This window comes from Erithacus rubecula (assembly GCF_903797595.1).
Source record: "Erithacus rubecula genome assembly, chromosome: 3".
Classification (NCBI taxonomy): domain Eukaryota; kingdom Metazoa; phylum Chordata; class Aves; order Passeriformes; family Muscicapidae; genus Erithacus; species Erithacus rubecula.
This window is the reverse complement of record NC_136689.1, coordinates 47,088,330-47,111,665: the sequence shown is the minus strand read 5'-3', so window position 1 is coordinate 47,111,665 and position 23,336 is coordinate 47,088,330. Positions and strand designations below refer to the sequence as shown.

The 23,336-nt window shown below is 38.3% G+C and overlaps 1 protein-coding gene across 2 annotated transcripts in view; it reads left to right on the top strand.

Moving 5' to 3' along the window:
- The window catches only part of STAC (SH3 and cysteine rich domain), a 74,063-nt gene that overhangs the window by 18,201 nt on the left and 32,526 nt on the right, over window positions 1–23,336 (top strand). For both annotated transcript variants that reach the window (XM_079302657.1, XM_079302658.1), the window contains exon 2: window positions 5,598–5,871. In XM_079302657.1, the coding sequence (XP_079158783.1) occupies window positions 5,598–5,871 (274 nt within the window). The remainder of the gene's footprint in view (window positions 1–5,597; window positions 5,872–23,336) is intronic.

Here is a 23,336-nt window from a genome sequence, read left to right as displayed (position 1 = left end):
CTAATTGTACTAGCAAAGTGTTTTGACTATTTATTATTTAGAAAAAAGATGGTAGAGAAGAAATCAGCTTTGTTTACAAGTTCTACCATGGGTCCTTTGCCAATAAAAAATACAACCCTTCAAATGTTAGAAATATCCTTTCATCTTGTTAATGTTATAAGACGTGATACTCCTCTCATCAGTGGGCAAACACACATAGTGTTTATGAAATTGCATACTGCCTTTAGGCATGTAATAATCTCAATTTTGCTCATTAAAATGCCAAGGCAGAGCATTTTCAAATCCAACCCAGTATAAAACACACTCTTGTCTGTCCTCAAAAATCACTTACTTTTGTATCTCTCAGTTTTAAGAAGCAAACCATTAGCCTTCATGCTTACAAAAAAATAAGCACTTGTATTTGAGCTGGTTCCCTGTTGGCTCTGGATCAACACAGCTAGCTGCAGCCCAGAAATGTCACCAGGGTAGCTTACACCCTGGTAACATCCAGTCCTTCAACAATGCAAGTAAACAAATGAAGTATGTTCTGAGAGTTGCTAATCAAATTGAATGTTCGTTGACCCAGAAAATGGACTGTACTCAGAGGAGAAGCTATTCATCAAGACTTTATTCTCCCTTATTTGAAATGCTTTTGGTCTGAGTGCCTTTTGGTAATAGCCCCTGTACCTGACACTCTCTCTAGCAAATCTCTACAAAACATCATGTGATCCATGTGTGTCAAAGTCCTTCTTTTATAACAATGTGAGAGTCAAATAATTTAGAAATTTGCTCTAAGAAGCTGCAAGGACGAGGAAATGGTTCCTTACAGAAGGTGGATGTTTATCTCACAGCAGAGTGAAATCTCTTGACAGAGCATTTTTAAAACAAAATAGCTACATTTTATAAGGCTTGCAGGATTCAAACTGGCTTGATGGTTCATTCCAACTCTGTTAATATCCTGAATTATTTGTAATGGATCGAATGATATTGTTAACACCAGTGTAATGAAAGGGATATAAAGAGATAGAGAACAGCGAGCAATATATATTTTTTTTTTTATTGCTGTAGCAAATATGGCAAACAGCTGATGTCTGAAAATAAGGACTTGGTTATATAACCAGTCAGTGAATTACAGTTGATAAGTGAGACTCATTAATTTCTCCTAGAAAATAGTTAAGAGTGGAAGTGTACGAAACAATTTCTCCATTGGCCCCACACTGCACAGGAGCCTCTGCTGCTGGCAGGGATGGTTAGCAGTGACCAAGAAGGCAACAAGATCAAGCGTGTTGTGAAATAACCTGATGTGTGCATGCTGGGTGCTCAACAGCCCTTGATTCATTCTTCCCATCTGCTTCTACTGAGCCCCTCTGACTGCTAATGTAGACAAGCTGGAGAATCAAGGGGAAAATTTTTCTTAGGTGTCTGGGAGTACTTAGGAGCCTGAATAAAGTACTCTGCAGGGTGGATGCATATCTTTGTAATTGCAAAGCTAGGGGTTTAAAACAGCTCAAATCACTTACATTATTCTGATTTTCATGGGAACTTCTTAAATGAAAATTGTAGAAAAGCATTGGATGCTTGCAACAATTGCATCAAATAAAGTCCTGGTAAGGGCAGGTGCAATTCCCATTCACAACAAAAGCAGTAGCACGTAGCTAACACTAGCAATTAATCTGAATACCTGTTCTTTTGCTTCCTCCTGTTTTCTGCTTATAGCAACTAAACAGTTGTAGTATAGGGGAATTAGGAATGGAGGAGTGCTGATAACAGAGCTTTCTGATCCCTTGAAGCTTGAACATTGAGTGACTTGGAGGAAAATTGAGATTGTGCTGCAAGATACATGATGAAGATGGTTAATGAGGATCTGAAGTTGAGCTAGAGCACTCACCTCTACCTTCCCTGTGGGGTTAGTGTGTGCAGTCATTAAGAATCTGTATGACTGGTAAAAAGTTTTTAACTAGAAACAAAGATTTTTCCCTCACTCTAATTTCAAACCACAGGAACATCCTGGCTTTAAAATCAAGGATTCATGTTTCTGAAGTCTCAACAAAGTAAGGTCTCGTGATGCTACCAAAAGTCTAGAAAACTTCCTGTGCTTTTGGGAATATTGTTTTTTTTAAATTAAAATTAAATTTTAGCCTTGCTCACAATAGAGAAAATCTGAAAGTCTTAGGACATTTATTTCAAATATGTTTCTTAAAGCCTTTTTGTGCTTGGTTTAGAGGTTGTTTCAGTCTCAATATATGATTTTTCACTGAAGAATTGAAGTACTGAGTGTAGAAAAACCCTAGCTGCAGGATTTTTCCCCAAGTTTTGTAGTGTTTCTTCTTAAGGTTTAATTTTGGACTCATTCACTCTGCAAAAATAAAGTATAAATAATAAAATTTGCATATGGTTCTCTCTAGTGAAAGATTTGATTCCCACCTCAGGTGAATATTACAGCAGCTGTTGCATCACAAGTGCATTAACTCAGTTTACAGCAGACCAAAATCAGACACATATTACATACCTGTAATTAAATTTGTAATCTTGCAATAAAGAATGGGGATAATCCACAGAAAATTTCAAAATGATGAGATGGTGATATTTAAGCAAGGGAAATTATGCTTACTCAACTGCAGTCTATTTAAGCTTTTATGGTTTTATAGTTTACACTGTTTGTATAACAACCAGCCCTTGCCTTTGCTTAGGCCAACTTTTCCTAAATAAACAATCACATGCCCTATTTCAAATTCTCTCATTAGCCTAATATGAGAAAGGAAAGTTGAATCTGATTTTAAAACCTGATGCAAATCTTCTGTGGCCCATATACTCTCTCTTACATATGAAGGGCATAGATCTGAGAGGTATTTTTAACAGTAAAAGTGAATAATTAGCTGTGCAAAATGCTAAATTTCACTGATATTCTTAATTCTCTCTGAGTCTCTTCTCTACACATATAACCTATTTGGGATGTAATAGTCCCAGATTTCCACTGGTGTTTTAAGTATGCAGTGCAAGCCGGACATGTAGGTGTCTTGCAGTTTGAATGCAAATGGGCATGAAATCAGTATTTGACTAATGACAAGGATGCCAATATTGTCTGGGAATTATTAAACCACATGAACACAGGATGCTTCTCAGTGAATTTCAGAGAGGACTATCAGCTTGTACACAGATGCCTGCCAAATATGTGAAGGTTAACTTGCTCAACTCATTCTTGGGTATGTGTCCTCTCAACATTCTGAGAGGGAATGCACAGAATAAGCACAGTTGCATGCTCTTTAGTGTTTATCCATAAGTTTGGGCATGTATAGTCTGAATGTTGGACTATTTTTCTTTGGCAAACTCGACTTTTCTGTTGAGGGAGGAAAAGCTGCTGGTAGACCCCTCAACTGGTAAATGGTTATTCACAGGAAAACGGGATAAGGACAGTAAATGCAAAACCTCTTAAAATGTACTGCATACATTGTCCAAACTAGCAGGACACTTTGTTTTATGATAAAACAAATACTGTATTGTGTAGCTTAGGTTTCCTCCTCTGGCAGGAACAGTGTTTTGAAATTTAGTTCACTTCATGTGACACTATAGAAATGGATGGCAAATCAATAATGGATGCCATTTCAGTCATCTTGTGGTATTGTAATTCTCTGTGTTTTGCTACATTAATTAGGTCTGACTTCAGTGAGAAATATTTCAGGAGAAGGGAGGTGAATTATTGCCTGAGTTCCTTGCTGTCACTGGAGAGATGAAATAATCTCAGAACTGAATAACCTCAAGTGAGTTCAAGAGCTGTTAACTTAACAACCAAGAGGAAGAGGGAAGATCTCACATTCTGATGGTGCAGTTGACAGTGAGTTTTAGGCTCAATCAGTCTGTGGCATGCGCTTCAGCTGAAAGAGCATCAGAAACCATAAACTACACTTACCACATAGTTGGCATTTAATTACTTAATTGTTCTTATTTTCACATTCCTCTAGAGACTGAAGGTGTCTTGCAAACAGGTATTTCCTTCCTTTGGATCCAGGGCTCCTCCCCTGAACCCAGAGTGAGTTGCAGGTGGGAGAGGTGCATGTGGGATGGGCCCCAGGCTGTGATGCCTCCCTGCTCCCAAAGCCACTTTGGAGGAACAGCTCAGGAAGTAGAATGCAGTTTGCTTCCATGTAGCAAACCAAAACAGTGTTAACTAAAGTCAAGAGTTCCTTGTCCGTTTATTTGAAACTGATTTTATTGTGAAACACTGGGTTGAGAGCTAGTGCCTTCCTCTCCAGGAACAAGCTGCTTGTTTGTGAAGGTGGAAGAGAGGCTTCTCCCCAGAGTGTTTTGACTTTTCTCTCCAACAGCTTGCTGACAGCCATGTCATAAAGAAAATGGATGGATGGATCAGGAACAGGATTTAGGGAGAGCAAGTACTCTGAAGCTACTAAGTCAGCATGATGTACCAGTTCTATGCTTTTTTTGGGAAAGCATGTAAACTCCCTCCCTTTATATTAGTGTGAATTATGATTCCAAATAATCATTGCTTCTAACACAAACAGTTTCTAATATAAACCATTCCTTCTGGTTACCACAGACAGCCTGAGCAGCATGGAAAATTTCAGTTGTTACATGACAGTCACCCAGAGAATAGCAGCGGTGATTGAAATTATTTTGCAGTGGTTTGCATAATGTTGAGTGAAAGGTGATACAGAATTATTTCACTTCACAGAGGGCAAACACAAAGCAGACTCAGAGCTGTCTTTCATTTTACCTGGCCTCTCCTTGTGGGATGTTGGAGCTGACAAAACCACAAATTTGTGTGGCTAATTTCCTAATAACTTCCGTGCCTCATCCAGTACCCTTCTCAGCCTTATACAAAACTGGAAAAGATGATGAAAAATGAGTTGATGGCTGATATTGCACAGAGCATTTACAGATAAAGACTTTGAGTTAACAACCCTAATTTAGTAATGCCTTATTGTGGTGTTTGATAGTCTGACAATCAACACACAATACAACATACAAAAACACGTGAATGTATGTTAACTAGTATTAATTAATGGATTAACTATCAGTTGGCTTACTAATTACATTCTTACTTCTGTTAAGACTTCTGTCCTAAAAAAATTAATAAAAGTAGAATTTCTTAGTCAAAGCTAATCAAATATATATAATTTTAAATATAATATTTTTTCAGCCAAATTCAAGAAATTTAAGTATATCAAATATATTTACTGAATTCACTTGTCATGTACCACCATTTAACAGCTATTCCTGTAATGGTTTTACAGACTGATTAAGTACTTTTAGAGGATGAACGCTCTAAGTTCCCTCATGCTTGAATACAAAGGATGTATTCTTCAATGCCTACAACTTGCAGCAATACTTCTTTACTGTCATACCTGCAAATAAAGACCAAAAGAAGCATTCATTAGGACTATCAAGTTTATTGTCTATCAGATAACCTATGCAGGGTATATTTGGATCTGTTTGCTCAGAAATTGCTGGTTAAATTTTAAAGTCAGGTTTATTGTTCAGGTGGTTCAAGGTCTAACAGAAGCTCTGAAGTTCACTAGGCAGCAACACACCCCAAAATCAAGAGCCTTGCATTGCTTTTAGAGTAGAAAAAATAGCAATTATAACTGGTTTATTTGTTGCAGCTTCAGAAACTGAAACGATCCCTCTCCTTCAAGACAAAAAGCTTGCGGAGTAAAAGTGCAGACAATTTCTTCCAGAGGACTAATAGTGATGTCAAACTGCAAGTAGACTTGATGCCTGAGGTGAGCACAAGCACTGGGCAGCTCCCCTACTCAGAGAACCAGGCATCTTCACCCACCAGATCCCAACAACTGCCAGAAAACAAGACTCACATCTTCCAGGAGCACATCTTCAAAAAACCAACCTTTTGTGATGTCTGCAACCATATGATTGTTGGTAAGAAACATTTTATTTAAAATCTCATGCTAGAACTTGCAGGAGGAAGTTTCTCTAACTTCTGTGAGCCCAGATGTCTCCTTGAGAATATTCATGCAGAGATGCTGTGGATTTATGTCATATCTGCCACAAGCTAACACAAGTTCTACATTTGTTGACAGATGTCTCGCCCTTTAGACATATATTATTATCACAAATTACAGGTGAGGGATTCAGCAGGAATCAAGCTCTTCTGTCATTCAGGTTATACTGAGCCCCAAGCACAAGTTGTACGCTATACTAGAAGCAGCAGAAATCCATATTGCAAATGTGTCCACTATCCTCACTCTTTTCCACAGCAGTAATTTGAGTTCACTTTCTCCTTGTGTCTGTCCTCACACCCTGCATCACCCTCAATTCCCTTTCACTGTGGTGACCATGGCGACTCCCCCTGCTGTCCCACAAGTCACTTAAGGGACAAGCAGTAGCATCTGCTGGATGGCACGCTCTCATCTGATTGTATGGGTGTGGGTGTTGGCTATCTAGGATGAATATTTGGGGAGACCAGGTCAAAAACCAAATATAATAACCAAATTTACACTGTAGACTTGCTTGGGGTTCTTCTACCTGATCCCTCCTATGCATAAACCTCACATGAACTTTGTACCTTTGAAAGATAGGCCTGTCTGCTCTCGGAACCTGTCCATGAGTATGTAAGTTCTAGCCAGGGACTGACTGACTGACAGATAGATCATTTTGTTACTATCTCTAGTGTGCAGAAAAAACCTCCCTGCTGAGCCCTGCTTGTAAGGTAATTTTCAGTGCAGTGTGAAGACCTAAAAAGCCAGCCTTCGTGGAGATCATCCATGGAGCTTTGCAAGGAGAGGTCAAGAGAGAAGAGCAAGTGCCTGGAGGAGTAGAACCTTCATGGCCACTGCAGTGGGAAGCTGCAGGAGTTGCTATTCAGAAATATGATCCTGGAAATTCACATCCTTGTGACTAGTGTTGTGCACATGATTTGGTCTTCCTGCTTACTTACCATCTACTTTTCCCAGCAGTAGTAGTACTAGAGCAGAAGTAAATTGAGTGGCAATTTACCCATGTGAAAGCAAGAGACACAATTTCCAAGCATTTAGGCAGGACAAGAAGTTAAACACTGATTTAGCTTCATGTAGTAGTAGTACAGGTCTTTGAGTTTAAAATATTGTCTGTAATTTGTATAGCTTACTGTATAGCTTCCCTTGGCATGGAAGTCACTGCCTTTTTAGGTGACAGTATAGTAATTTCTTTGAAGATGCTGATAGGACTGATCAACATTTTTCAAATGAGGGTGCTCAGTGCTTTCCACTTGTGTGAGGAATTTGTGGTCCTTGGAAAAGGCAGCTGTCCATAGAACAATTAAAATTGATGCAAGACCATCTTGCTTCCATAAATTAACTTATATTCTCACTTCACCACAGCTGTACTGAATCCAAGGAAACTAAGGAATTTTAATCACAAGTTTTGGTGTCACTGTCCAGTCTTTTAAGGTTTCTTTCTACTTGAAGTGGTAAAATAAATGAAAGAGAGAAGCAGTAAAGTATCAGTATCAGTGAAGTTCACAGTCCAGGAATTGATAGGAAGTCTGAAAAAGCAGTTAATTGAAATAACTTTATATATGGGAAAATGCCCAGAATTTGTCTCCTTCAGTAATGTGGATGGATGTTCTATCAAAGCTTATTTGCACAATTATATACGGCAAATATAAGTTCCTTGAATTTCTGGCAGGTTCTTGTGAAGTTGTATGGACATAAATATCATCACAAATCTGCATGACTCAGCAGTAGTGTTTCAAAATACTGCTGCTCATGACAGATTATTGCTGGCAGCAAACTTTGCAGAGAGTAAATCCAGTTCATAAACACTCCTATCCTTCTCCTTTGCTGAAATAGGAAAGTCATGAAGCACAGCTCTAAGCTTCAAAACATCAGCTTTAACTCCTGTGCTTTCTGAACTTTTTTCTGTTCTCTCTGCTGATGGCTTTGTTTTTCTGTTCTGTATCTTAGCCACTTCATTAGCTAAAGAAGCTTTTATAATTGCTGAAGAAACTAATGTGACCTATTTTGTCTGGTAGCAGTCTGAGTCAGGTGAATTGCTCTAACCCCCTCCACCCCATCTTTGTTTGGAGGTAAGGCAGATAAGATGTTAAGAGTTTTACCTTAAGATGCCTTAGCATACAGATGCCCTGATTTTCACAGGCAAACATCTTCTGTATTCTTTCCATCTTCTCTCTGTAATCCTTACTGCCTGGTTTTGTTGTATTGTATTTTAAGCAGCATGGTAGATCTCAGTGTTTCTGTTTGCTGTTCATTTAATCCGTATAGGTTATGAAGCTGTGGGTTATAGGAATAGAGCACCAAAACAGGCAGCTTTCAGGAAACTCTGTTAAGCCTGCTCCCAGGAAACTCCGTTAAGCCTGCTCCCAAAGACAGACTGAAAAAGCCTCATTTCTGTTAAGGGACTCTGAATTTATGGTTGAAATGTGGAGCCTGTTTATTCTCTCTGTTTGCATTTTTCACAGGCAGCTACACTTTAGAGTAATGAGTCTATGATTTAAATTCCTCATTCATGAGAATAAAGACAAAGACAGATACATGCTTTGAAGACTGGAGGAAAATTGTGTCTTGACTTTAGATGGTTTCAATTTTGCCACCAGGAATGATTCCAGGTTCACCTTAAACAGCACTCTGATCTATGAACTAATCAGCTCTGTTTGGTACATAGCAGTGTAATGAACAGTGCACAGCATGAATGTGCAGTGACTGCTTCAGTCTCACTCATATGGCAGAATCTGTAGCTTCAAAGGCAACAGGACACATGGAGCAGAGGAGTTTACCTGTGCTGTTCTTTTCACAGCAAAGTTAAAGAACTTGGAACATTATCTTATTAGAAAAAAATACACGCATCATCTCTCTTTGATTCCTGGGGCACTATGAGCCAAATATTGCCTTTGGGATGCAGTGGTTCATCTACATATTGGGGTCAATTGTCCAACAGCTTCAGGTTAGAAAGTCTCAACGCCCCAGCTTGCCCCATTCCCTTTGCCATTGTTTATGCTTTTTGGGTAACAGTTGTCCTTCATTCTCTAGCTGGGAAGGGATTGTTTTGTCTAACTACCTTTTGAAGAGAACTTACTAACACTTAATAAGAAGCTTCAGAGTTACACACCAAGCAGCAGAAAATCTGAAAAATATAAAAGATAAAACCCATCAGACATCACAATATATATATCAGTAAACTTATTCTTTCAAATGTTTTGCATGCATCCCAGGGTGCAATGCAACATATTCAAAAGAAAATCTGTTTATTGATTTGATTTAAAAAAAGAAAAACAGAGTATTAATAGTGTGCTTCATATCTCATTTTAAAGGCAGGAGTGGGAGTGTTCCTACTAATTGTACTAGACCAAGACTCAAGTTCCACAAGCAGCAATTTTCTGTCAAACGAAATAATGGAGGAAATTTCACATTTGAGGGAGCTTTGAAGAGTGCATGCAGAATCCTTTTTACATTAATGGGGCCTTCTTACAGCATCTAATTCTCCAATAAAATAATAATTTCTAATATTGAATTCAACAGTAATAATTCACAAAATTTCAGAGTAAATCAGTGGTGTATTGGAGCAGAACTTTCTCGCACCCACCATTTTGCCGCTGTGAGTGCCTAGAATCGGTTAGCTTAAGACTGAGGTTTCAGCTCCATGGAGGACTACATATTTTCCTAAACTTATCCACCCTTGAAATCTTCTCACAGTATGTCTTCTAGAAAGCCATTAATTTTCTGGATTTAGTAGCAGTATTTATCATTATTTTAGTATCTAACCCCAGCATGGGAAAATTTTGAAAATCAAAGTGCCTTGTGGAACATATTATTAGATCATAATTTAGGAGACACTGGGTTTTGGGGGTTTTTATTTTGCATCATAGTGAAAAGAAAACTGAGTCAGTTACCTCCAAATTTACATCATGTTATCCACCATTTTTTTGTGTTTAACAAGATTGTGGTAAGCTTTGGCAATGGCAAATTAAGAGAGGCAAAAGCGCCTGGCAACAGCAAAGATATATACTATTACATTAATGTTACATCAGATTACAGTCTTAAACTATACTGATCAGAAGAAAGTTCTTGCTCTTCTTCAGTCTCTGGTATGCCATCAATCATCTCTGTGACACTTCACAGTTGAAGAAAACATGATGTCAGTACTCAATAGTTGAAAAAATATTGTGTATTTAAAAAAAAAAAAACACCTCCATCTGTAGAATTCTCAACATTTTACTCATTTGCAGATCATTTCCTGTGCTGATTCACATGGAAAAAATGTTCCAAGATTATTACGTGTGATTAATGTATTCCCATCTAATTCAAATATAAGTAATGCAGAAAAAAAAGTAATTTGCTTTGTTTAAAAATATATTACTTTAAAGTCAATCTTTCAAAGCTGTGTTTTAAAGAACTATCTGCTTGTTTACATTGTATCTTTCTTTGTGTTTCCAAAGTGTACTTAACTGTTTCACTCCATTCTTAGCCTTAACTATGGCACAGAATTTTAATCATACACCTGGGGGGATTTTTGCATACCTGTTAGAACCTGTTAGAAGTTTACCTGGAACAAACTTCCAGGAAGACCAGAAAAAAATGTGGTCTGCAACGTCCAGTAATAGTCAAAATCATGTCCTTCTGAGTCATGCCGCCCCTGACTTAGGTAGCTGAGATGTATGCATTTGTAGGTGTTCTTAGGGCAACCGGGTTTCTGGTTTGGATGCAAATTCTCTGGACCTTTGCAGCTCTGGAGGTAAATAACTAAGTACCTGTCTTCCTGGGGAACTAACCAGACTGCAGTTAGAGAAATCTGTGGAAAACAAATATAAAAGTAAAAAATATAGCTGTAGCATAGCTTCCTTTCAGTCTATTAATCAATAGTGCTTAAGCAGTGAAATGGTGTTATCCCTTCAGAATTGACTCACTCCTACCGCCGTCTGTTCTGGTTTAGACAGTCATTCTGGAGGTTAGACAGCCAAAAAAAGTGCCATTAATAACTCTTTCTGACTTCATCTTTAAAAAGCAGCCTGTATTTCTTTATTTCACTGTGAAGTTGAGGCTGCTGGAACTTTCAACTGCTTTTAGCCCCAAAACTGTATTGTAAAATCCTCCAGAAAGTTACGATTCAAGTTCATAAACTGACCAAGCTTTTCAAATGCAAGAATAGGGAAAGAAAGACATCTAGACTGAATTTGTGGTTCCCCTTTTCTGTTAGATCCTGCATTTGAACTCTTCTCTTGACTATCAGTAACTGCAAGTAATAAGTACTAGAAAAACTCCATGGTTAGATGAAGTATTTATATAACTGTAATTCATGTGGAAGTTTATTAAATACAGAAAAACATCACAGGAACTATGACACAGTGCTTTCTACACCCAGACTGATCAGCTCTCTCTTTAAAAATATGCTTGACTTTTTTAAGCTTGCTGCCTGATTTCATGAAGTAGACATTCTGGTTTGGTCCAAACCTGCCTGTATCCAGCACTATCCAGGTAAACAAAGGTGCAGTAAAGGGTCACAGATTGATCACCACTTCTTGGCAGCAAGACAAAGTAGAAGTACTCCTGGAAGCTTGACTGTAACTGACTTTTTCCAAGTCTATAGTAGTTTGGAGGAGTCTTTTGACAGAGATCTTGGAAAAAACAAAACCAAAAAAAGGCATTTTTATTTATCATGCAGGATGAAGGAAAAAATAATGTTATTCATTCAGTCCTGCCCTCCACTTTTCCTAGTCTCTCTAGCATCTCCCAACACAGATGTCCTTGAGGGAAGAGATTCGCTGTCACCACTTCAGCAGAACAGGAGTTGTCCCCTCTAGAGAAAGGTAAAGCGATTCCAGCGAAGCGGACATACCCCTGGAGCAGGGCTTGTGTAGTCACAGCCAAGCCTTCCCACATCTATTCTCCACAGACACTATTATAGAATAAATTTGTGTTGTTTATTATTAAGAGTTTTCCAATGGAAAGAAACTTTCAAAAGCAGCTGAATCCAGACTCCTTTTTTTTTCATTTGTGAGGAAATCATGCCAGACCAATCTGATAGCATTCTATGTTTGCATCACTGGTTGGGTAGATGAGGGGAGAGTGGTGGATGTTGACTACCTTTACTTCAGCAAGGCTTTGACACTGTCTCACATAACATCTTTGTAGGCAAACTAGATGTTGGATGAGTGGACAATAATATGGATCTAGAACTGGTTAAAAGGTAGAGATCTCCAGTTGGAGGCTCATTGCTGGTGATGTTCCCCAGGGGAGGGTACCAGGTCCAGTCTTGTGCAACACATTCATCAATGACCTGGATGAAGGGATGGATACATCTTCAGCAAGTTCACTGACATTACAAAATCAGGAGTGGCCCCAGAGTCCTGTGCTGACATCCAGTGAGACCTGGACGGCCTGGAGAGCTGTATGGAGGGGAAGCTCCAGAAATTCAACAGAGGCAAATGGAGGGTCCTGCACCTGGGTAGGAATAATCCCAGGCACCAGTACAGGCTGAGAACCAACCTGTCTGAAAGCAGTTCTGTGGATCCTAGTGGACAACAAGCTGTCCAAGAGCCAGTAGTGTTCTTATGGCCATAAAGGCCTATGGTATCCTGGAGTACTTTAGGAAAAGTTTTGCTAACAGGCTGAGGGAGGTGATCTTGCCCCTCTACTCAGCCCTGTTGAAGCCTCATCTGGAGTGCTGTGTCCAGTTCTGGGCTCTCTGGGCAAGAGATACGTAGAGCTCCTGAAGCAGGTCCAGTAGAAAGCTACAAAGATGATTTGGGTGCCTGGAGTACCTCACTTAGAGGACAGTCTATGGGAGCTATGGTTGTTCAGCCTGCAGGAAAGACAACTGGGAGGGGATTTCATCAATGTCCATATTTACCTGAAGGGGGTTTGCAAGAGGATGAAGCCAGATTCAGCAGTGCCCTGGGAGAGGCCAACGGACAACAGGCAAAAACTGAAACAGGAAGATTCATCTGAAAATGAGGAAGAACTTATTTACTATGAGAGTTATAGAGCACTGGACTAGGTTATCCAGAGAGGTTGTGGGGTTTCATGTTAGAGAGATAGTCAAGAACCATCTAGCCACAATCTTGTACAACCTGCTCTAATAGAACCTGATTCAGCAGTAATTGGAGTAGATGATCTCCAGATGTCATTTCCAAATCCAGTCATGCTGTGATTCATTGAAAATGGGCCTTTGTGTAACCTTTTCAGTAACTGGTATTGCATGCCATCCCATTTATTACTAAATGATCTACAATCCTTGCCTCTACCTCCTCCTTCCCTCCACTAAATTTACTCCTGGATTTAGGGCACTTGGTTTCAGTTGACAACAATGAATGGCTCTGGGCACCTAAATCTTCTAGTGCTTTTGAGAGTCAGTGTGAGTGAGACACTTCAGTCATCTCTCTCTGCTGCAATAATATTTAGGGCAAACAAAAACATTGCATTTTTTAACACACATCTGCTAAAACTTGGTGTAAAACAATTATTTTACCCTATTAGATTGAAATTGAACCTGGCTTAATCCTACAATCTCTTTCTTGAATTAATAAATCTCCATAAGCATAGACCTTCACACTTCTGCACACTTCTGTAAGAAGGGCCAAACAAAAGCCTTATGGAAATATAAAGTACTAATTTACCCAAAATGAACAATTTGCATTTAACTGCTAGTTATAGACCAGTCAGGTATAAGTAATATCATCTGGACTCTCCAAAATGTCCCAACAGTAGATAGTTTGTCTGTTAAAATAAATGAAGTGGGAATAAACAGAAGTAAAGACATAGAAGCACATATGGTATGCGCAATATAGGTGTGTTCCATCTACTTCTACTCCTATTTTGTTATAAATATGGCAAAAAGTATCCAATTCACACAGCCCCACATTTGTAGAAAAGCTACAGTAGCAATACATTATCCCTGCATTAAATTATTATTTTTCTTTGTTAACAAAGAGTTAAACATATTTTAAAGCAAATACTGAAAAGAAAATATTTAATTTGTTTATCCTCCGGGAGGGCTTCCTCCTCTGAGATGAGGCAAGAATGTTATCAGTAAGTTGGATAATCAGGAACTACTTAGCTGAGAAAAGAGGGTAGAAATGTATTTCAAATTCGAATTTGCCCTTGAACAACATCAGACATGTTTCACATTTGTTACTAGATAATTTTCAAGCTCACTTTAATTTGGGGAAAATTGCTATTATTATGAAACTGCAGTTAATCCTCAGTCAAAAGAGATTTTAAAAATGTAGACCAACATTTGCTGTTTAATTAGATGGAAAACAATATGCATTTCTAGAACATCTACAATTAATATTTTAATATTATGTTAGCCATGGTGATTTTTAATCAAAAAACACATTTTAAAACATCAAACACCCTACTTAGTAGTGAGTAGGCTCCTGGTACCATTGCTCCTGCTATCAGCACTAGTGAAGAACACAATGGAAGGTCAAGGTTTTTTAAAAGCCAAGGGATGGAGCAGAATGCAAGTAGGGTTTTTATGTCCTGCTATATACTTTTCCAGAGCTCACATGGGATATTGGGTGTTTACAGATAAGCAAACTAAGTGCATCTTCTTTAAAGCTGACCTTCTTGCAAAAACATTAGTTTTCTCTTTAGAGTCCTTATCTACCAGAGTGTGACTGCTATGTGGATAATTACAATGCTGAATAGCTGACAAAAGCATTATCTAGAAGCAAAACTATTAGAAGCTTTACCTTACTCTGAGTTGCAGAAATCTAAAAATGAGACACTTAAAATAAATGGTTTCATGAGAAATAGCACACTGCCATCATGTAAAGTGCCTGCCCACATTTGCTTTTTGCTGCCCTTACTATAGAAGGATGTCTCAGAGAGCAGTGATCCTTGTGGCTTACATAGATCATCACGTTTTTCTTCTTTGGTAATAGGAATGCAAGCTACCACAACTTCACCAATGCTCTTTTCTAAACTGCTAAAATTTTAGTTTTCCAGGTATACACAATCTGGAGTTGTTTTCTTCTTTGGCATAAGTTTATTTTGTACACAGAAGGATGCTGCAAACACATGGGTCCTGACTTTTAATTCTGAGCACATGCTCAGCTGAAAATGACATGTGGTTGAAAATTGTGGTTTCATGGTAGTTTCCTTTATGAGATGCAGGGAGTTATCTGTATCCATCATTGGACAGAAGTTTTTCTTATTAATTTAATTAGTAATTGGTGCCATATAGAAGTTTACCAATAGGTGTGCTTAGGCCAGTACTGCTATGTGTCAAGTAATTAATTGTATCAGGTTATAACATTGGTTTACAGCAGCAAGGTGAGATGTCTGTCTTACAGTGTTTATTACACAGTAAAAAATTCCAATGTGGAGAGCATCTGAGTAGAAGGTTTTATTGAAGAAACAGTGACATTACAGATTTTGCCCTATTTATTTTTTCCTGTGCTAACTTATTCTTCCCCACCAGCCTTTCATTCCCTAAGTCTCCCCTTCCCTGCATGAAGGAGTCACTACTAGTGACGTTGGGCAGCAAGTAAGTTTTTGTTCCTGCTGTGATGTGGCTTGAAAATGCCCATCTCAGGCACAGTTCCTGGGCATCCCCTGGCATTGATGTCCATCACTCAATGTCCATCACTGATGTACAACATGGCGTCCTCATCTTCAGGATCTTTCTGCATATCCCGGATCCCTCCCCAGGCCAGGATCTTCATCTTTGGCCCCTTTTTTTTTTTCTAAGACCACTTCTTTCTCTCAGAAACTCATTTCTTGGCACCAGATTTTCTTTCTGGAAACCAAGCTCACAGCTCCTCCAGTCTAAATAATGCATAAGCATAAGAACAGCACATGATCAGCCTTTTTGCTAGTGCTCTGGTCTCCTGTCTCTTTATTAATTGGAGAATTTGGGATACACTGCTTTTGTTTAGTCAGTGACATTATCAACATTTCTACCCGCTAATAGCAGTTGCAGCTTGCAAGTAGCAGCGTCTTATCTGAAAGTTCAGAGGTTCCATTTCATACATTTCATACATTCACCCACGCACTTCCACAGCAGTTACATGCTGCTTGTTCCTGTTCACAATTTCAGCTGTTCTTTGCCTATGACAGCATCTAAATCTTAATATTTGTATTGGCATTCAGCTCCAATATCTGCTTTTTGCTGGACTTTCTTTATATGTTATAGCTTTGTACACTGCACAACTGACAGATAATACCTGCGAAGTCTTTTGATGCCCCTGTGGGTTTCCCTACCCCTGATAGTGGTAGCACAATTATGATTGATGTTAATTACGGTTTTTGGGCAATCAACCATGTAGCTATGCTGGTGCAGAGCACGTGTAAATGAGAAAATCTATGGTTTCTGTTGGCTTGGTTTGTTCCTACTGAAATCCATGGTGAATTCAGGTAATGCAAATACTGTCTAAATATGGACAGTTTATAAATGATGCATTTAATTATTCATGTTGATAGACAAAGTCTTAAAAAGCTGATTTTTGGTGATTTTGATTAGTGATTTAAATATTTTGAAATTGAGTGAAATTTCAGCTTAAGTCAACATGTTTTTTCCAGATTGACCCTTGGGCAGGTAATATTCTTTTTGCTTTGCTGAGCTACATAAACTTCTCTACAATTACTTGACAGAAGTTTTTCTTATATAATTAGTAATTTACGCCACACGGAAGTGTACCTGTAGGTGTGTTTTATGCCAATACTGCAATGTGTCAAATAATTAATTCTCTCAGATTATAACAGTGAAGGCTGAGATTACCTTTTTGAGCAGATGCCAGTTGTAAATGAAGTACTTTTACTGCCCAACCCGTGTGATTTCACTGAAATTTGTAACTATTTCCAGAAAAAGTTAACACACACACACACACACACACACACACGCACACACACACACCATCCCACCATCAACCTGCACTTGGTGTGAAAGGTTTCATTTTAATATTTTTCCACTGGTTGGAAATCAGGAAGTATTTACAGAAAACAGGAACAGATATTAGAAGGGGCTGCCCAGGGAAGTGGTGGAGTCACTGTTCCTGGAGTTTAAGGAAAGACTAGATGTAGCATTCAGTGCCATGGTTAACAAGGTTGTGTTAGATCATGGGTTGGATCGATGATCTCAGAGGTCTCTCCCAAACTAACTGATTCTGTGATTGTATATTTTCCACATGGAAAAGAAACTGAAACACATTTTGCTATAAAATGTGATTGCAAAATTCTGAAAGATAGAAGCACATAGTGACTAATTGTAGAAATAATTACCCTGAAACCTGATCCCACCAAAGTGGTGTAACTACCCAGTTACTGATGGTGGCACCCTGAATTCCCTCCAGTCCAAGCAAATCATGCTGTCAATTACATCTCTAGCTTCTGGTGATCCTCCTTAGCTATGTGTGGTCCAAAAAAAGAAATGGCTTTGGAATGGAAGTCTGCATGTGTGCCCAAATCCTGACCAAGCACTGGATTTGATCCCCATGTAGATATCTTCATTGCTCCATTTCCCATCTCCATCACTAGATACTGTAAAATGGAAAAAGGAAGGAGGAAGAAGAATTGTAGTCCTGGTAAGTCATACATCAGCACTTTGCATGCAAGGCCCATCACTGCAGGCACTGCCAGTCAATTTGTGCTAACATAGATGTGCAGCAACACTGAGAGCTTGTGCTGGTGAGGAAGTGGTTTTACTGCAGGAAGAAAGAGCCCAAACCCTCAGAAAGTTTGAAACAGCAGAAGGCCGGTAAACAACCATATATATATATATATATATATATATATATATATATATATATATATAATGGGGCTTCTTTTTTTTTTTTTTTAATGAAACATTTTATAATTATAATTGATTTTCCTGATCTTCTGGCAAATAGCAGTCTCTCATTTCAAGCCCATTGATAATGATAGAGCCACATAAGCAACAGGTTGTGCTAAAAATCCATTAGCAGAGGAAATAAGACATTAAATTTGTTTGCTGAGCAGACTCTTCTTTTGTTCTGTAATTCTTTTCCCACATTTTCAGCAGGCTCACAGTCCTGGTCTTCATTTCACATCACAGTTTTTGTTCAGATTTCTGGTTTCTGTTTTCCAACTCCTCTGCAATGGTACAATGCCCTTGGAAGATGCAGGTTTTGGCACATATGAGCAGCCTTACAAAATTCAACTGCTTTTTAAAAGCTTTTCAAAACACAGGAAAAAAAGGCTGTAACTGATAACTTTTCATTTCAATGCATGTAAGAACACAGGTGCAAGTAATCTGAGCCTGTCATAATGGAAATCTTGTTTGAAATCTAAATTTCATCACCTTCACCTCAAGAAGAGTTACAATGTTTACTAATACTACTGAGACCAAGATCAGCAATTCATCTCTGTTTGTACTCATTTGAGATAACACATCAACCTTAATTTCTCCATGTCCCCTTGTCCTGTTCAGCTCTGGCACCATCATCTCAAACAGGCAAATCTATGCCTATCTTCTCCGAAATATTTTCCTTTTCAGCAAAGTAACCCAGTTCAAAGACCTATAACCACAGGCTCATCAATCTTGAAAATTATCTAGAAAAGTAGGTATTGATATATCAGTTCCAGTTTGTTTAGAGCAAAGAATGTTAGACATGATTTAGTATGTTTAGTGTTTAGGGGACTGGGACTTTATCTTTCAATAACAGTGTTAATTTATTTACCATGGTATTCCAGCATCCTAATTAACGTTTAGATGATCAAAAACCTGAGCCGATATTTTAAGAATTGAGGAGGTGGATATTTCCTTTCAGAGATATATTTTTATATCAAAGCTGCTGAATATGTGAAAAGTGCATTTTGAAAAAAATTCTTATGGCCAAATTTTTAAAAGACTTTATTTTAGCAGGGATATTTTCCATCTCTATAACAGTCTTGTAGAAAAACCTGATACTGCTTAATACTGCCTCATTTTTTTTCTCAGCATGTCATTTCTACAGAAAATTATGTCACTAGGAAGTCAGTTCTAATTTTATGCACTGTTTTGTAGCCTGCATACAAGCAAGACAACTTTTCTTGCTATTTAAACATTGGATATTGTTATGGAGAAACTGGGATAGGCATTTGAATGGACCAACACCTCTCAGTGACATATAAAATTTATTGACATATAATATAAAACTTATTCATTTGACAGGATAGGTACCATGACTTGACATCAAGTCCTGCTCTACAGAACATAAATATACAAGCTCCAGCTTCTCTCCACACTCTATTTGGTTTAGAGTAGCACAAAGTAGACTCAGGGGAAGAGGACATTTCAGGCCATCAATACACCAGGTCAAGACCTGGCAGCTTACTCCCAAGTTCGGAGGTTCCTCCTCTAGTTCCATGTTGTTGGACATCCCTGTACAGTGTACCTCATCCCAAGAAATTATAAATTTTATACACCAAAATTATAATAAAATTATAGAAATAATAAAACTATAATAAATTATATGAATTATAAATATAATACACCCACTGTACATTTTGAACTGGCAGATTTAACTGTAAAAAATCCAACCCACAACTTAATAAAGAAAAAATCTCATTACTAAAGAGTAACTCTGTGTCCATAAATTTGAATTCTCAATCAGGTATCAGGCAGCAATGACTTTCAGTGTTCAGCCCTCTAGGGTGGCTGGGGAAATCTGTGTTCAGGCTTTGGTCTATGACTCACCTAATGAACAACTGAGGATCTGTACCTCTATACTTCCTAAAATGTCAGCTGGGGAAGGTGATAAGGCAGCATCAGTTTAAAAAAAAACATAATTAGAAGGGTGCCCAGCACTAGGACAGAGCGTAGTTCCCAAGGTGGCCAGAGGCACTCAGGGAGGCTGGAGGCTGAGGAAGCTCATTCCCAGCCATTCTTACAAAGTGAGTGGCTTGGAATTAGGCTCAACATTTTTAATTTTAAAGATCTGGATGTCTTGCATAGAAAATGCCATTTTCTGGTCTCCTCACAGCTCTTGATTGAGATAGAGCAGGAGAAGAATCACTTGTCCAGCAGCAGCCAGGTACAGAGGCAGGAAGCAGGTACAGAAGAATTTTTTAAAAATAGTAATCTCTTTCAGCATCAGAGCTTTTATGCAAAACCAAGTAATTAAAAACTAAGAAGAGGGCATGACAGTAGAGTGCATAAAGGCTTAGAGTTAACTGCAGAGGCACTAATACCATTTCAGGATTTTCTCTTTTTAAGGTTATATCCTAACTCTTCACTGCTGCAATACTGCCTAGCTTGCTTAAGTTCTCCATTTCCCATAAATTTTGGCATGGATGAAGCTTTCTGGTGACAACTATAAATGCCTTTAAGGAGAAAAGAGCAAGACACTCATTATTTTTATCAGCCTCCCACAGCAGAAGTTGACGTGCTAGGGAAATTATGTAGTTTTAAATGTATTTATTTTTGAAAGTTTTAAATCAAAACAATTTCTGACTGGTATGTTCCTTTCAGTTGGAATGATGAAAAATAGTGGTTGGGTCATAGCTAGATTAGCTGGAGGTGACAGTCTCTCTGTGTCTCTTTTCCTTCCTTTTTCTCTCTTTAATAGACCTGAATGTTTTTATCCTCTCCTTTTTTGGTTTTTATCCCACTTTGGTGTAAGTTCCTAATATAGTTATGTTTATACAGTCAACATAACATCATGTTATTACCAACATTTGCAGTTTTCTTTGAAATTTCTCCAGGCTGCAGGGCTTGTTCTCCCTCTCCAGTTATTAATCTTATGTTTAAACTTGGAACAATAGGCAAAAAGCATCAGCCAACAGTGTTGTGGTCATAGCTGTGCTGGCTAAGAGGATGACACAGGTTCCCTTTTTGTGTAACAAGCAGATTGTCATTTGCATTCCTTAGGAAAAATGTGACTTTCCTAAAATGCACAGTAGTTACTAAACTGCTTTTGTAGGAAACACAGACAAAAAGAGTTGGAATCAAATTCTGCCCTGTTCCCTCTATCCTTCTCTGCCTCCAAATATTTCCATTCACCTATATTGAGATATTCTGTTTCCATTTAGGCTTCCTCCAAAAAAGATTTAAATTTACAGAAGTAATGCAGTGTGTCCTTTTAGTGGTATTTAAGGTCATATTATCAGAACAGTTTAGGATTCAATTTTACATGACTGTTCTGGAAAACCTAGCCACTGGTTTAGATATTCAAAGGGGAGCTGACCCAGTCACAGAGTATTTCTAGAGAAGTGTTATTAAACATGACCTGTTTCTCAAAACAATGCATCCTTCCAGACCTAGGTGCCTGGATACATTAGCTGATATCTGAAGAAAATGACTAGGCAAAACCTAAATTGTAAGTTTATTTAAGAGCTACTCAGTATTCTGACCTGAAATTTCCTCTTTTTTTCCGTTTTCCAGTGAAATACTGTTTATTTCATCAGTTTTGCTTTTTTTTTTTTTTTTTTTTAGAAAAGGAATAACAGCCTGTACAGACTTGTAGGTAGTTGATACATTAATGAATAGGTAATGAATAGGACACAAAGGACATTTGTTCAAATGACTGTGTGTTTTTTCCCTATATGAATTTCATTACTACATTGACTCCACTTTGTTCACTGAAGAGGACATGTTAATTGTTCATGGATACTATAAGTCAGTCTAGTACTTTCCATTCTAAACCTCCACCTTTAAAGTTTGCAGTTTCTATAACTTAAACAACAGCATGTGGGCCAAAATAATATTAGTGCAACCTCTGACAGATTTACCCCTTAGTCCCCTAAATGAGAGCCATTTCATACAAGTTTTGGCAAGAGACAAAGACAGTGAACCCATAAGACAGCTCAGGAGGCCGTTAACCACTTTGTATTTGGGTTAAGGCTAACATGGTACTCAAGAGATGGTGCTTAAAGACACACACTGACTAAGGAAACTAAAAAATAAACATTGAATAGAACTGTCCATTCATCAAACACTGTCTGCTCTGTTTGGTGAATATAGTAGTGTGCCTTGAATAAAAATAGTGAAAATCACATCTCCAGACAGCAACTAAAAAGTGACCGAGCAGAATTTTGTTCCATCCTGCTCAGTATTTAACAACCAGCTTAAGTAACCTTAGTAAGGGTCTTTGGAGGAAAAGGTAGGAGGGATGATTACTCTTTGAAGGTAATAGCAAAGCTATCAAAGCTGTTAGTCTACTCCCCTTTTGAATGAAAACCAGAGAAAAAGGTAGTTAGGTTACTCCAAGTGGAGCTTAATTGTTAAGCCTTTAGTTCCTGTATTTCTGATCCATGACTGACTGAAATTATTCCAGGTGGGCTAAGACATAGCAGTGACTACTGTATGCAAGTATGAGTAGCTTCCAGCTTTGCTTTAAGGTTGGTATAAGGGAATGTCTGCTGGTGAAAATAAACAGTAGGCTGCAATCAAGCCTATCAGCAATTTAGGGGAACAGGAATCAACCTAGACAGTGATGGTCAGCCTTGTAGATCATCAGTATGTGTTCAGCAGACGTCCCTGAGGAAACTGTGTTAGTGTCCGAGACCACTAATTGGAGCACTGCATTTTCCAGACAGTGCTATAACCAGCTCTCTCCTTACCCTTCTCCTGCCCCATGTTTCAATCCACAGAAAGATTAACCCAGTGGGAATAAGCACGCCACAGAGAGGTTTTCAACTTCAAACAACCTAGTACCCTATGGCAACAAAAAAATTATCCTCAAATAGCCTGCCCTATTGTGTTGTCACAGCTGTTGCTATTCTTGTTACTATCTTTGTCAAGGTCCATTTTTATTTTTACTTTTATAAGAGTCATTAATACCCTTATTTTCTATTATTTAATGTATGTTCAGACCAAATTCCAAACTTTCTTATGATTTCCAGAACTTATTAGAAAATAATGTTTCAACGTATTGCAGTATCCTGTGCCAGTACTTTAGGCATAATGGAATAACTCTCTTATACCAGTGCATGACTGTAGAACTCTCACTGTACTTACTCAGTATTAAGTAACTTCCTTGCAAGATGCATGTTCTGCCTGCTTTTTCACCATTTCAAGCTACCAGATGTCTCCTAAAACCTGCCCCGTTCAGGCATCTGCAAGGTCAATAAGTTTGCATAACTGGGAAGCCAAAAATTGATGAAATGAGTCAAACCCTGGTCTCATTTACACATGTACTAAATTCAGTCTCTTCTCCGTGATGTGAGCTCTGGATGTGCCTTATTGCTGAATCTCAGGAACTTCTAGGTCAGGTACATCGCCAGTATAAAGTTACCTGATTTCTGGCATGCACTAGTTTTGAAAAAGCTTAGCCATGGTTCTCTGAGTGACTTAGTGTAATGGGGAAGAGAAAGAATTATTCTGTGGCAAAAAAATATGTGTCTTGTAGAAATACTACTGGTGGTCAAGCATAAATACAGCATAAATGCTTCTTCTCCAAGCTCCGTAGTTATTCCTCAGTGGGAGGCAGGAAGAAACGAGGAAAT